This window comes from Ranitomeya variabilis, chromosome 5, assembly GCF_051348905.1.
Source record: "Ranitomeya variabilis isolate aRanVar5 chromosome 5, aRanVar5.hap1, whole genome shotgun sequence".
Lineage (NCBI taxonomy): Eukaryota > Metazoa > Chordata > Amphibia > Anura > Dendrobatidae > Ranitomeya > Ranitomeya variabilis.
In genome coordinates this window covers 557,186,354-557,201,905 of record NC_135236.1, presented here as the reverse complement: position 1 = coordinate 557,201,905, position 15,552 = coordinate 557,186,354, and the positions used below count along the sequence as shown (strand labels likewise).

General features: G+C 45.4%; 1 protein-coding gene across 6 annotated transcripts in view; it reads left to right on the top strand.

Annotated features, from left to right (window-relative positions):
- RAD50 (RAD50 double strand break repair protein) overlaps positions 1–15,552 on the top strand; it is a 277,285-nt gene that overhangs the window by 226,299 nt on the left and 35,434 nt on the right. For all 6 annotated transcript variants that reach the window (XM_077265952.1, XM_077265950.1, XM_077265955.1 and 3 more), the window contains one exon: positions 11,902–12,126. In XM_077265952.1, the coding sequence (XP_077122067.1) occupies positions 11,902–12,126 (225 nt within the window). The remainder of the gene's footprint in view (positions 1–11,901; positions 12,127–15,552) is intronic.

The following is a 15,552-nucleotide window of genomic DNA, read 5'->3' as shown; positions in this document are numbered from 1 at the left end:
GGGAGGATCGGTAAGTATGAAGGGGTGGTGGGGGGGTGGATCGGAGCACAGGGGGGGTGATCGGAGCACAGGGGGGGGGGGATCTGAGCAAGGAGGGAGCGGACAGCAGGACGGGGGAGCCGGCAGGCGGACGGAGGGGACCGGAGGACTAACGGAGCACTGGGGGGGCGATCGGTGGGTGTGGGGGGGGGCACTTTAGTATTTCCAGCCATGGCCGATGTTATTGCAGCATCGGCCATGGCTGGATTGTAATATTTCACCAGTTTTTTAGGTGAAATATTACAAATCGCTCTGATTGGCAGTTTCACTTTCAACAGCCAATCAGAGCGATCGTAGCCACGGGGGGGTGAAGCCACCCCCTCTGGGCTGAAGCACCACTCCCCCTCTCCCTGCAGATCGGGTAAAATAGGAGTTAACCCCTTCACCCGATCTGCAGGGACGCGATCATTCCATGACGCATACGCTGCGTCATAGGTCGTTTTGGCACCGACTTTCATGACGCAGCGTATGCGTCAAAGGTCGTTAAGGGGTTAAAGAAAGATCCTTCGAGACTGTCCATGTGATGGGGAAAGGGGAGGTGGATTTCTTCATCCAGACACCTCAGAAACTCTCCCCTAGTGAGAGGCCTCCAGGCAGCTGAACCCTTCACTAACCTCACATGGAGTTCTCCCACTGTCCCTAAACTAAATCTCTTAGCATCATCTGAGAATGGGGGTTTTTGTCTATTCTCTTGAGAGGAATATACTTACGAATCTCCCCTAGATCAGTACCATCGTACTCTGGTGAGTCTACTTCTTGATTGAGGAAGGTGCCAGTCGGAGTTGCCTTGGCAATAACCTTTTTATACAAGGGAATAACACAACAGAGAATTATCGATCCAACTATAAGGAGGGCAATCAGTACCAGACAAGCTTGTTGAAGGAATCCCTTGATCCCACCTAACCAACTGGAGAAGAAAGATGTGTCTGCTCCAGCATACATGACACGTCGTCTTATTGTCCTAATTTGTTCAACTTCTTTAGAAACCTTCAGGTCTTTTGGATCTACATTTCGCCATTCAGGTCTGGCTGTCTATATTTCGTCTCGTAAGTCTTTGGTCATACCGTCAATGAATGTATTCACCAATACTCTAACATCATGTGGGTTTATGGGACTGTACCCCATGTCTTAACCGTCCAAAGTATAGCTCTACACTCTCTCCTTTTGTCACATTTGTAAAAAGTCTTAATTTGCGTCCTAGCACGTCACCTGCTTTTGTGTTCACTAACTACTTAGGCCTGCCCAGGTGCACTTATACGTCCATCATATGGTCATTATTTGTCTGTAAAATGAGAAAGGTTGGTTCTCAGGGTCAGCCAATTGTTTTTGCGTAGCTAGCTAGTCAGAGGGTCTCCAGGGATAATACTCCTGTATCAGTCTTACCCTACCTGATGTGGTTGTTTCTCTGGTGGTGGGGAGTGACATGACATGCTGGTCTACAGCTCTTTCCCAAAAGGATTACTGTCAGCCTACTCCCAAAAGTTAATGTCCCCACTATCCACCAACCACAATCCTGTGTCAGCTTCCTATATCACTACATGTGATCTTGTCTGGACAGGATTCAGTGTAATTCTCTTAGGTCGGGTTGCAGCACGGGTCATACAAGTGTTAGGGCCCAAATCCTCAACTATACTCTAAAAGGCATCTTGGCTAAAATTGACGAACCTTTGTTCACTGTAATTATATGTGTATTTGATCCATTCAACATTTTTATTAATCTGCACCTGTGGGATTATAGAAGCAAAGCCAGCATAAATCTGGTTCTGGGCTTTAAACTGGTCAGGCACCCCCCTTGGCACTCCAATGGCATCAATATATATCAGTGGATCTTCTTCATAACTCATGTGGAGCTGATCAAGGCTTCTCCTCTTTCTGGTAGGTTTATCAGGTACCTCTGGATCCCAAGGTAAAATCTTGAACTGCATGGCTAGTTTAACAAGAGTGCATTGGCCTAGCCAGGCATTAGGCAACCTAGGACGGAGCTTACCATCTCCACATAACCAATAAATATCGTACATATATTGTGTATGTTTAATTAGCAAGTCAGTATCTAAGGAACTGTTCTCCTTGCAGAAACCTGTCTCGAAGATCCCTACTGGTGTACCTGTGGTGTCGTGGGAATTATAGCAGGTGTAATTGTCAGCTAATACGGTTACTTCTCCTGGGACCTTTAGTTTAGGTTCCCTATGAATTAGTGGGACGTAATCTGGGCAATCAGTGGGCTTCAAACCTTTCAACAGATTCATGACACAGGCAGTGGTGTTGTCATCAGGAAAAAGCAAAGCATGTGTGTACAGATGCGTATTCGCAGCAGCACAAGCAATACATCCTACAGAGATATTCTGGACTCTTACATTGTATCTCACCCATTCTAACCATAGGTTTTTCCTTGGGGCTGTTTGTGTTTCTATGGAGAAAACTTCTTGCCAACTGAGACCTGGAATGGGGATTACTTCATTAACTACATTTCGCAAACGCTCACCTGAGCCTGTCTTAGCTGTACTGGTAACAGGGGCCTTGGTTGGTCTGAAGCTAATATCTTGGAGCTGTATATGGCCTAAATTCCCATTGTATCCACTACTAAATACATAATTAAAATGCCTTCCCTGTACATACGTCTGCAGATCAGCAGATTGGGGGCTTTCAAGATTTAGGAGGAGGGGGTGACAACTTCTACCCCATTTACAGCCTCTAGGTGGTTGCAGAAGGGCTGTTAGATGCATTCTCTCACAAAGACTCCTACCCGTCCCATCCTTGGGGAACATGGCTTCGCTAGGTTTATATCCCCAATCATCTCCCATATTCCAGGCAGCATCTGTCCAATAATAGCAATTATTGTTGTCATTTCTGGTAACACACACATATAAAACTGGATGATTCCCTCTACCACCTGTTGAGTCTCAGGGCACTTGACTACATCACAGAAATCAAATCGCCAGATATTCACCGGGGCTGTCAGGTTTACCCAGAGAATAGTGGGACCAGAATTCTTATTTACAATAGGGGCCGAAAAGGTAGGGGCAAGGATGGCCCCTAGTCCCAAGATCAAAAACAACAGCAACATTTCCCTTCAGTCACTGCTGTGACTAAACACTGGTTCGGTCTCTTTTACAGTGTGAAGCGTGGATCCAGGTGCTCTTTCCTTCAAGTTTTACTGCAGTGGGGGTAACCAGGATCACCGTGTGGGGTCCTTCAAATCTTGGCTGGAGACAATCTCTGCGCACAAACTTTTTCACATACACCAGGTCTCCTGGCACAAAGGGATGGTGTCCAGGAACCTTGTCTGGTTCTGGAAGAGAACTGAAGACAGTTAAATGCACTTTGGCAAGGTGTCCATGTAAGGCCTGCACATAGCTAGTCAAGTCCTGGTACTTGAGCTGCAACTGTTGTGGAAAGAAACATTCAAGATTGGGGCTCCTGTCAAACAGAATCTCATACGGTGACAGTCCTGTCTTCCTATTTGGGGTATATCTTACTGAAAACACAGCTAGAGGAAGGCATTCTGTCCATGGTTTACCAGTCTCTGTCATTGCCTTCTGAATTTTAAGCTTAAGAGTTCCATTTAGTCTCTCCACTCTTCCACTACTCCGTGGATGGAGTATGCAATGTTTCACTTACCCCCAGTGCTGCCATTACCTCTGACATGATCTCTCCAGTAAAATGGGAACTCCGATCGCTTTCAATGACTTCAGGAACTCCATACCTGCATATGATCTCAGCCATCAGTTTCTTCGCCGTTGTCTTAGCCGTAGCTTTGGCAACTGGGTAGGCTTCTGGCCAACCTGAAAATAAATCAATGCAGACCAACACATACTCATACGTCCCTACCCTGGGCAACTGAATATAATCAATCTGCAGTCTCTGGAATTGGTTAAAGGGCCGGGGAGTGTGTTTGGATGGGGTTTTCACTGTCCTACTCTGATTATGTGTGGCACATATCATGCAGCTCTGTACCTGCCTTTCTGCGCAGGTGGAAAACCCCGGGGGCAATCCATTGTTTCTGTAGGGTGTCATACATGGCCGTCTTCGAGTGGTGCACATTCCCGTGCAGAACCTGTGCCATCATTGGGTACAGTACCTGTGGTAGGCAGACCTTTTCACCCCTCCCCTATAGTCCAGTGACGGTATCAGAGCAAGCCCCTATCTCTTGCCACCTATTTTTCTCCTCCTTACTTGCCTGTTCTTGTAACCGGGCTAAGATGTCTTTCAACACAAGTGGAGATGGTGGGGTGTCTAGGTGATGTACTTGAGAGGCTACAGGAGTGCTTGCTGCTTTCTTGGCAGCCTGGTCTACCAGTGCGTTACCCTTTGTCCGTCCATCAGTGCCTTTGGTATGTGCCTTTACCTTTATGATGCCTGCTTGGGTGGGAAGCTGTAGTGCATTCATAAGTTGCTGGACTGCCTCAGCATGTTTAAAGGGGTGGCCATTTGCTGTCAGGAAAGCTCTGGCTCTCCAGATAGGCCCATAACCGTGTGCAATGCCAAAAGCATACCTGGAATCAGTGTAGATATTTACAGTCTTACCTTCTGCTAGTTTGCACGCTTCTATGAGCGCCTTGAGCTCTGCTTCTTGTGCAGACATATGAGCTGGCATTGACTCTGCCTTGATTACCTCATGTTCTGAGACCACAGCATATCTGGTACAGAAGCGTCCTTGGTCATCTTGGTGACGGGATCCATCTACAAAAAGCTCAAAATCAGCATTAGAATAGGCACACTAGAGACCAGCCGTTTCCTGAGACATCAATTCTAGACAATCATGTGGTTTGGAAACCTGATCTTGTTCCTCTGGATCCATTCTAGAAAGAAAAAGTGTGTCCTTTTTCATGTCACCTACTCCTTATGTCACCTACTCCTCCCCCCTTTGGATCCATAGGAACTAGGAGAAGAGTAGCGGGGTTCAGGGCAGTGCACCTTTTCAAAGTCACATTAGTAGGCATGAGAATAGCACACTGAAGTCGCAGCTGTCTGGCCATAGACATGTGGCTAGTTTGTACACGGTTAAGGATACTATGTACATCGTGTGGGGTGTGGACCATCAGTGGATAATTCAAAACAATCTCTGAAGATTTGTGTAGCAACAGCTGGACAGACAACACAGTCCAAACACAGGAGGAACTTCCTCTTGCCACCGTATCCAGGCGGCCGCTGTAATAAGCGACAGGTCTCTGTTTGTCTCCATGAAGCTGAATCAGCACACCTGTAGCATGTCCTGCATAGGTGAGCTCTGTCTGCAAGGCAGTCTGCAATACTGTACGGCAGTGCTCGGGTGTCTTGTAATCATATATAGGGCCTGCGGCGTGTAACACCATATCACAGGGCAAATTCCCTCTTTGGGTGGACATAGCGTCTCCTGGATGCAAGGGGCCATAAGTGGCAAGGTAGGCCTGACACTCTTGGGCTATGACTGGGCCTCCCTTGTTAGCTATCTGTTGGGCCAAACAACCTCTATGTGACAGGGTAGAATTAGCTGGGTTCACTATGGCTCCTACCTGGTGGGTAATTATGTCCCCATACCCCACTGAGAAAAGAACCTGGGAACCCTGAGGTGTGATGTAGTAGTGTGAATGACAAGGAAACCAAACTTCAGGTTCTTGGAAAATCTGGCCTTGTAAATGTAAAAATTTCACGGGAAGAGAAAGATGTAAGAGCCTTTCCGGGCTGGGGGGTCTGCCATTTACACCGATTAAAGCAAGCTCTTGGTCTGAAAATTGACATAACGAGGCTTGGGATGGAGTGAGATTCCTATACAGGGTTAAAGGCGTATTGGAGTGTGAAGCTGGACTTGTGTGTGAGGTGGGGGGAGGGCAGAGGCAGAACTCTGTTACATAGACTCTGATATTACTGACTTGGGGGCGGGAGGAGGTGGCGGTACGAGAGGCATACAGGATTACGTTCTGGACAGCCTCAGTAAGTAACTGTTGGGATCTGGGAATGTTGGCAGGATTATACCGTGGCCCACTGCATATATTACATATTGACACGGAAACTGTCCTGATCTGGTTGCTGCGACCTGTCCTGTTTCTACCTGGCCATAAGTTTATATATATATGAATTAGATTCTTCCTGTATCATGGATCCACCTTTCTGTGAAATCACTGCAGCCAGTCCTCCAGCATAGCGGAGCTGGTGCTGGCGGTGACCGATAATAGATGCTGTCAGCGTTTATCAAGGGAAAGGTGGGGGCCACGACCCTGGATCTCCTCGCTCCACAATTGTAACAGACCTCTCTACACTGAGAATTAGTAACTCCGCATACATCACAAATCCACCCGTCAGGATCATAGGGTGGAGGCGCACTAAGTTTTGGCAACCCAGTATATATATTGGTGCTTTGGGATTGAGGGGCACAGAGCTTACAGTTGGGAGTAGAGGCTTAATTTCCTGGGGAGGGACCATATTATCTAACAGGGAGCCCCCCTGTTAATCTTCAATTTGCTATATATATCAACCACTCATCTTGAAGCAGGTAAATCCTTTACCAATCTTTCAATTACTTACAAGTTTTCCTCTAAGACTAGGCACAGGTCTATTTCACTTTCAAATTTCCAGATTATAATATTTCTTTGTACTTCAAAACAATATTGTCACCTTAAACAGAACACAAATCTACCAGCGCGTAATCTACACCAAGAAAATACAGAGAGACTGAAGAGTGCAGCCACATGCGTGCACCCTCCCTACCAGAAACACGTAGATAAGAGAAATCACAGCATTCTTAGCCCAGCTCTATGCCCCCCCCCCCCTTTCTCTGGCTCGCAGAACAGATAAGGAGGAGAAAGGAGAAATGACAAACCAGTCGTGCAACGATCCGCTCCCTCCTCCTCTCTCCTACACAGCACTGATTAAAGCTCCGTATCTTCTACAAAGTAACAAATTACAGCAGTTTTCAGACTTAATTTCTACAAAACTTTCCTATGATCCTCCGTGGTCTGGGCGGAGCCCCAAGGACGGCCCGTACGCACACACGCGGCAGGTTTCCACCCAGGTTGGATTCTGCACAACACAAACAGGACACACCCATGCTTCCAGAGACCTCGTCCCGCCGCCATTATAGGGCGGTGGCTGGGACTGCGTTTTCATCATCAGTGGCACGGCGGCCATTTTACAATCTATAAGATCACAGTTCAAAGGCATTTTATAACCAAACACGGGTTCTACATTCTCTGATCCTCCCTCTCCAGCAACCACTTTTCATCCTTCATTCTTCAAGCCTCGCGCAACTCGCAGATGAGCTTGTGCTTGTTCTAACAATCCTTTATCTTTCAACATGCCTCGTTTGTTTTCTATGAGATTGTGCCACATAGACGGCTGCAATCTCCCTGACGAGGGCAATCCTACATGCTTATACAATCTCTCAACATTCTTGACTGCCTTCTTGCCCTCCCGTGACTCTACTATTGCCTTGACTTCCACAGCATCCTCATCTAACTTGTGGGGCACAGACTTCTTCTGCTTTAAGAGACGTAGCATGACTTACAGAATACTATGGTTTTCTGCAGTAAACCACTGGCAGCGATATCAACACTTTGTTCTAATAAACACGGAGCCTCTCGCTCAACGTATAAGGAAAAGAGCCTCGCGCTCAATATTTCCTGTCCCCTAACCTGAACAACAGTGATTAACAGACTATCCTGTCACGATATTCCAAACCGTTGGGAGGCGGTCTCCTAGTGAGAGCACTCCACAAAAATTCTGGTGGTCCCGTACGGAGCGTCTTAATTACCTGTTTCTGGTGGTCCCGTTTCGGGATGTCTTAATTACCTATTTCTGGTGGTTCCGTACGGGGCGTCTTAATTACCTATTTGTACTCAAAATTCTGGTGGTCCCCCACTTGGGACGTCTTAATTACCTGTTAGTACAATATCACAGAGGCTGCGTCTCCTATCCCTTTCTCTAAGCTGCCCCACAATCTACAACTAGCTCAATTTTTCAGTCCTCTTCACTACTAAACAATAGTCACGGGTAGGGTGGTTGAACGGAGTACAATGACCGGTGGAGGAGGTGTGGTGTACATGAGGACGCGCCGGATGCGACGTCTCTTAGTTGCTGGTTCAGAGCGTGGCACAGGATCGCGCTCGGTCTCACCACTCGACCGGTCACTCCCCAGACCCAAGGAGACCACAGACAAACCAATAACGGCTGAGACACTAGCAAGTGTGACACATACAGTGTATATGATCGCCACTTACCGTGTTCGGAGGGTGATCAGTCCTCGAGGTCAGCCACTACGGGTATCATCCACAGACATCCAGGCATGGGTCCAGGGGGTCTCTCGGATCGCTGGCCACGCCCCCCGTTGGGCTCCAAATTGTCGGGGTCGTTACGACAATAATAACCTTCATTCACCAGTCATTCCAAATTAAAGAGTGCGCTGGGCATATGGTACCGAGAAAAGAAATGATTCAAACACGTAGCTGATTCAATCTTTGCAGATGCTCATGCGTCCACTTGTGTCCAGAGCAGTTACAGCAACTACTTTATTTTTTGAATACACAGTACTATTGTTTAGGAAAAAGGAATGCATTAGGCGGGGTTTAAGCAGTATACATCTAGTGCTCAGTCTCTCTGATTCGTCAGAACGTCTCCCGGTGGTTACTTCTTTCTTCACATTCCTGAGTTATCTTTGCAGGAGAAATGATACTTAACTCTTTAGACACTGAACTAAAGTGAAAGTGAACACTGGCAGCCATCTTTAGATACAATTACATTTGCATTAGCTAGCAGATAGGAAAAACTTATTGTTTCACAGTATAAGATATATAAAAGTACAAAGGTATATAAGAAAATATATTTTCACCTTGACAGTATTAATTCCTGAAAATCACATGAAGGGTTAATAAACTACCTGACTGCAGTTTTCAATGTCAGGGGGTGCTCTTTTTAAAATGGTATAAGTTTTTGGGGTTTCCCAATATATGGGACCCCTAAAGGCACTTCAAACATGGATAAGGTCCCTAAAAAAAATAAATTTAGTAAATTTCCTTGAAAAAATGAAAAATTACTGCTACATTTTTAAAACCTCCTAAAATGCTAATAAAATAAAATAACATTTTACAAATGGTGCTGATATAAAGCAGACATGTGGGAAATATTATTTATTAATGTTTTACTGTGGTATGATTATCTGGATTAAAGGGATAATCATTCAAATTTTCAAGAAAATTTATGTAGTAGGGGAAAAAGTACAAATCATATTGAAAATGCCCTAACATTAAAAAATACTTTATTGTTTAAAACCGAGGCAAACTGCCATGGCAGTGGATAATCATTCAAAGTTTGAAAATTGCTAATTTTTTTAGATTTTTCGCAAATTTCTGATACTTTTCTAAAAAAAAATACAAAACATATCAACCTAAATGTATAGTTATCATAAAGTATAATGTGCCACAAAAAACAATGTCAAAATCACTGGGATTTGTTGAAGCATTTCAGAGTTATTTCCACATAAAGTGAAACTGGTCAGATTTCAAAAATTTGGCTCTGTCGCTAAAAGATCTGCGGATGTGCCTGCGAGAAACGCTGCAGATTGGGAGGGGGGAGAGTGTGTGGGTGGACACTGTGTGTGTGGGCGGAGACTGTGTGTGAGTGGAGAAGATGTGCGGGGCTGTGTGCAGGTGTATCTGTATGTGTGTGTGTGCAAGGCTCTATGTTTGTGTGCGCGGCTGTGTGTGTGTAGGCAGGCATCGTCTGATGGGACTACTAGTCCCATCCAGCTATGCTTAGTATAGTGACAGTTAGCCGGATGATGGGACAGCACTAGTAACATCATCCGGCTACTGTGTTCAAGTGTAAAACAAAAAAAAAAACACATATAAACATACAGTAAATTCTCGCCAATCACCTAGTCCCAGAAGCCCTCGATCACCTGAAAAAAAATAACATAATAAACCAACCTATACTTACCTTTCCGCCATAGTCCAGTTAATAAAGAGTGTCCCACGACGATCTCCCATGTAGAACAGTGACATCAGGCGATGTCAATGCTCTACAGGGCCTCCGAAAAGAAATGACAGGCTGGAGGTAATCCTCCGCTATGTATCCGTCCGCTACTGCCTGGAGAGAGGTCACCCGAGTTCATTCTCGCATCGGCAGTTCTCTGTGAGAAAATTCCTACACAGTATTGCCGTAAAGTGAACCTGAACTCAGGTAACCTCAGAAACATCGTCCCCCAGCCGTCGGCTTTCCCTCTCTGGCGCAGAAAATTGCGCGGGTGGCCACGCCATTTTTTCTTTTTTTTTTTAAATTGAAGATATTGCTTGCAGGTTTTGTGTATTTAACTATTTATGTACCATTTTATTGGGTTCATTACTAAACATCGGCCTTGGTATTATCTATTATCTATCCCCTATTAATCTATCTATTATCTATCTGTGTGTGTGTAAACATTATTCTTCAATGTAATGAAAAATAAGAGGTTGGACAAAGAAATTGCATCACAATTCTTTTTTGTGTTAAATAATAGATCTTTATTTAGGTTAAAAAAACGCATACAAATCCGCATTAAAAAAAACCGCATGAATATCCGCATAAAAAACGCATCAAATCCGTGCAGATTTTTACATGCGTTTTCTGGCAAGACGTGCAGATTCTGTGCAGAAAATTCTGCAGGCAAATCTGCAATGTGTGCAAATACCCTTTCAGGTACATCAGCACCTCATGAACATATTGTGTGAGTCTGAGGAGGTGAAAGAACGAGCCATCTGTCCAACCACTTAAATGCCGTGGATACTATTAACTGTGGAATATGAGGGGTAAAACAGTCAGGATTTAACTTTCAAAACCAAAAAACACAAACGCTTGTGCTGTCTAAATATGTTATTGGGTGCTCTAAGGCTACTTTCACACTAGCGTCGGGCCCGGCTCGTCGCGGTGCGTCGGGCCGAGGTCACCGACGCTAGCGTTCTCTGCGCCGCACAACGGGGGCAGCGGATGCATTTTACCAGCGCATCCGCTGCCCCATTGTGAGGTGCGGGGAGGTGGGGGCGGAGTTCCGGCCGCGCATGCGCGGTCGGAAAAAGCGGACCGTCGGGAGCAAAAAACGTTACATGTAACGTTTTTTGCTCCCGACGGTCCGCCACAACACGGTGCAACCGTCGCACGACGGTTGCGACGTGTGTCAATGCGTCGCAAATGCGTCGCTAATGTTAGTCAATGCAGAAAAAACGCATCCTGCAAGCACTTTTGCGACGTATTGCAGTTAACGCTAGTGTGAAAGTAGCCTAAGAGCTGCTGGCAGACCAAACAGGCCCTCACAGGATTTAACTGATGTCCTATCTTGATCATTGCAGCTGAGTTTTTGCTGTATTGATGGAAATGGGGTGTCTAACCGAAACTTTGCATCTGCTTGTGGTAAAGCTCTATCGGCTTCAAACACCATCATCTCCATGTAATTACCGCCTGTTTATATTGTATAGAATTTCCCAATTTCACCGAATAAGTTGCTCTTTTGGCTGAATCACTGTGAGCATTCCTGTTATACTGTATGTTGCTGGCATATCTACATAACAGCATTTTTCAGCAAAGAAGCAATGTGTATTTTAGTGCATACTGCCACACACTGTGGATGGCACTGTCTCAGGACTTCACTGTGGGTTGTGGTAAATAAAGCACTAGAATATAGGTATACTGTTACATCCTGTTGCGTTATTGTACGCCATTAAGCTTAAGAAGGTGTATTCTATGTACGTTTTTCAGACTTCAGAAGCTATCTCTCATGCGGTAGTCTTTGACCACCTATCGTTCTAGTCATTACTTTTCACTCCATGTTTTCTGAAGAAAGGTTGTAGTTTATTTTATAGTTCACCATTTGAAACTAAGTGATAGAATCATGGTAGAAAACCCTTTTAATTTTCGTTTTAGTGAGTATGAGGAGTTGGAAGGAAAAATTGAAACATTGAAAACAAGTCACAGTCTGGCCCTTGGTCGGCAGAAGGGATACGAGGATGAAATAATACGCTTTAAGAAGGAACTGCGTGAACCTCAGTACAAAGACGCTGAAGAAAAGCATAGAGAGATGATGATTGTTATGAGGACTACAGAGCTGGCCAACAAGGACTTAGATATTTATTACAAGACTTTGGATCAGTAAGTAATTGTACCATTTGTAATGGTTATACAGTAATTATGCCAGAACAGTTTAAGCTGATTATTACGACTTTAGTAATCATCATTTTACACATCATCTTAAATGTTGCTAATATGTTCATATCTGTTACATACTTACAGATCTTGCAAAGATTACCTGAAGGCTACTTTCACACTAGCGTCGGGCTCGGCCCGTCGCACTGCGACGGGCCGAGGTTACTGACGCTAGCGTTCTCTGCGCCGCACAACGGGGGCAGCGGATGCTTTTTTCCAGCTCATCCGCTGCCCCATTGTGAGGTGCGGGGAGGTGGGGGCGGAGTTCCGGCCGCGCATGCGCGGTCGGAAAAAGCAGACCGTCGGCAGCAAAAAACGTTACATGTAACGTTCTTTGCTCCAGGCGGACCGCCACAACACGGCGCAACCGTCTCACGACGGTTGCGACGTGTGTCAATGCGTCGCAAATGCGTCGCTAATGTTAGTCAATGGGAAAAAAACGCATCCTGCAAGCACTTTTGCAGGATGCCTTTTTTTGCCAAAACGACACATTGCGACGTATTGAAAAAAACGCTAGTGTGAAAGTAGCCTAACCCAGTAACACAGTAGTGAGATATTACGGCAAAGTGTAATTTGACATTATTCAGTGGCTCCAGCAGTGTTAAGTCATCTTAATCCTCTTAAAGGAGTTGTCACCATATATTATATAAGTTAAGTAATGCTGCAGACATCATGTAAATAAATAATTTTGCAAATTAAACTTACTAAAATGATGTCCCATTAAACAGCAATGTACCTTTGATGGTTGGAATGGTGCCCCTAGTTTTAACACTATTGGCATCTATATCTGTCCATTTTACCCTTCTTCTAGAGGCCAAACATGCACTGTTCCCTCTCCCTTGGAAATGACCTCCTCAGCCTTGCAGTGGATCCCTCCATGCATCCGCCTGCCGAATCTCATCTAGGTGGCTGAAAGCTGTTAGGCGTGGAGAGCATCTGAAGTCACTGCACCTTCTGCATCCTTCTTATGATGAGGGGAGCTAAGTCAGAAAGTGTTTGGCTTATCGATGGCTGCTGCCAGTCCAGAGCTGAACAGTTCCTGCTGTGTACATAGGCAGCATCCATGTTGACAGCTTTGTCTAAGAGCTCTGTCTTGGTCACTGAATTTACAGAACGCAGCAACCAGATGACAAACTTATCAGAAGTGTTGTGTTCTCTGCACTCGCAACAGTAATCAAGAAGACAAACCACTTAGACGACTTCACTGAATTAGTCCCCCTCTCCTTCACCAGGAATGGCCAGCAGGAGCAGTCTGTGACCGCTCTCAGCCGACACTGGACTGAACAGGCACGTAGTTAGCATTTACCTGGCTGTTAGTTGTTACTTAGTCTCATAGTAACTAAAAAAAGGTCCTGGGCAAACGATTTGAAAATCATTTTACCTGAGGGACGTTTTTAATAATAATTTTTATTTCTATACCACTAAGGCTACGTTCACATTTGCGTTGTTGGGCGCAGCGTCGGCGACGCAACCAACAACGCAGCGTTTTGCGACGCATGCGTTGTCATAAGATCCTACAGATTGGGACTTTCGGCATCCTCTTGTGCGTCTATATGACGCATGCGTCGTAAAACGCAGTACAACGGCGCCCCCATGTTAAAGATAGGGGCGCATGACACATGCGTCGGTATGCGTCGACGACGCTGCGCCCAACAAGTCAAATGCTAACGTAGCCTAACATATATTGCAGCATTTTACATTACAGAGGGGACTTGTACAGACTATAAAGTCAGAACAGAGTAGACACAGCTGTCTGTCACTGCTGTTACTGCCGGCGCTGACACATTCAGCGCAGGGAAGCTCTCGGCAGCAGCGCGTGCATTAACAGCGCTCTTGCCGAAAGCAGTTTTAACCCTGTTGACGCCGGCGGGGGACGTGACAGACATCAGAATGTGAGTATGTAGTGTTTTTTTTTTTTTTTTTACTTTTACAATGGTAACCAGGGTAAATATCGGGTTACTAAGCGCGGCCCTACACTTAGTAACCCGATGTTTACCCTGGTTACCCGGGTGCTGCAGGGGGACTTCGGCATCGTTGAAGACAGTTTCAACGATGCCGAAGTCGTTCCCCTGATCGTTGGTCGCTGGAGAGAGCTGTCTGTGTGACAGCTCCCCAGTGACCACACAACGACTTACCAACGATCACGGCCAGGTCGTATGGCTGGTCGTGATCGTTGGTAAGTCGTTTAGTGTAACGGTACCTTTAGTCTTAGGTCATTAGTGGAATTGAGGGCATAGGTAGGGTGATAGAGATGAGGGATTAAATGTAGGGTGAGAAAAAATAAAGGTATTACAGCATTCAGAACTTCTTTAAAAATGAATGTCTAATAGACTACAATTTAAAAATAAGTCCTAATAGACAAGGAAACTAATGCCACTAGAGAAGGGGGAATATTTACAGGCAATAAACCACTGTTCAGTTGTACATTGTGTCTGATTTGGATGAGCTGGCAGCGCGGATCATAACCCACAAATCCTCCTATCCAATGAAAATGATTTAAGAACAACTCAAATTATTTTAAAATGCATAGAGATTATTATAAGAGCAAGTAAGCAATTCATATAGAAATAATTCGTAATGATAAAACAGATTATATATTTTATATTCATTCGAAAAGGGGACCTTGTATTTAACTCGTAGATCCACCAGTATTCACAATTTAATAGTTTTCTTCGGTAATCACCTCCTCTTTAGTGGTTTTTAATCTGTTCTATCCCTATAATCATGCAAGAAGTGTCTCCATTGTGCTCTATGGAGAAATGTTAAGTAGTTAATTTATTTGCAGCATCAGATAAATGCCTTCTGATGCACATTTTCAATGAGTTAGCTGTACAACTGACATACTGTAATACTGTATGTCACAGATTTTACATGTGGTGAGATATCTATAATATAATGGTGGGAACATCACTCTGTCCGAAGCCTTTATAGACTGCAAGCGCGACGTGCCTGCGCAGTCTGGACCCCACAGAGTTACGCTGCGGGGGATGAGGATTGTGGCCCAGGAGATCGCGGTATGCGCAGTAGCGTAGCTACCGGGGGGGCAGAGGGGGCCATCTTGAGAAGTCATCCCCCTGTCAGCGTCTGAAGTCACTGATGCCGACACTGACAGGGGGCGCGATGACGTCACTGCCCGGCGCCCGTGGTCCAGAGGTGAGCGGGAGCAGCGCAGGAACCAGGAAGAAGAGAGGTATTATTGTTTTTCTTTATGGGGCTGCCTTATACTACAGAGTCTGCCTGTGTTGGGGGGTGTGCTGCCTTATACTACAGAGTCTGCCTGTGTGGGGGTGCTGCCTTATACTAGAGTCTGCCTATGGGGTGCAGCCTTATACTACAGGGTCTGCCTATGGGGTGCTGTCTTATACTACAGGG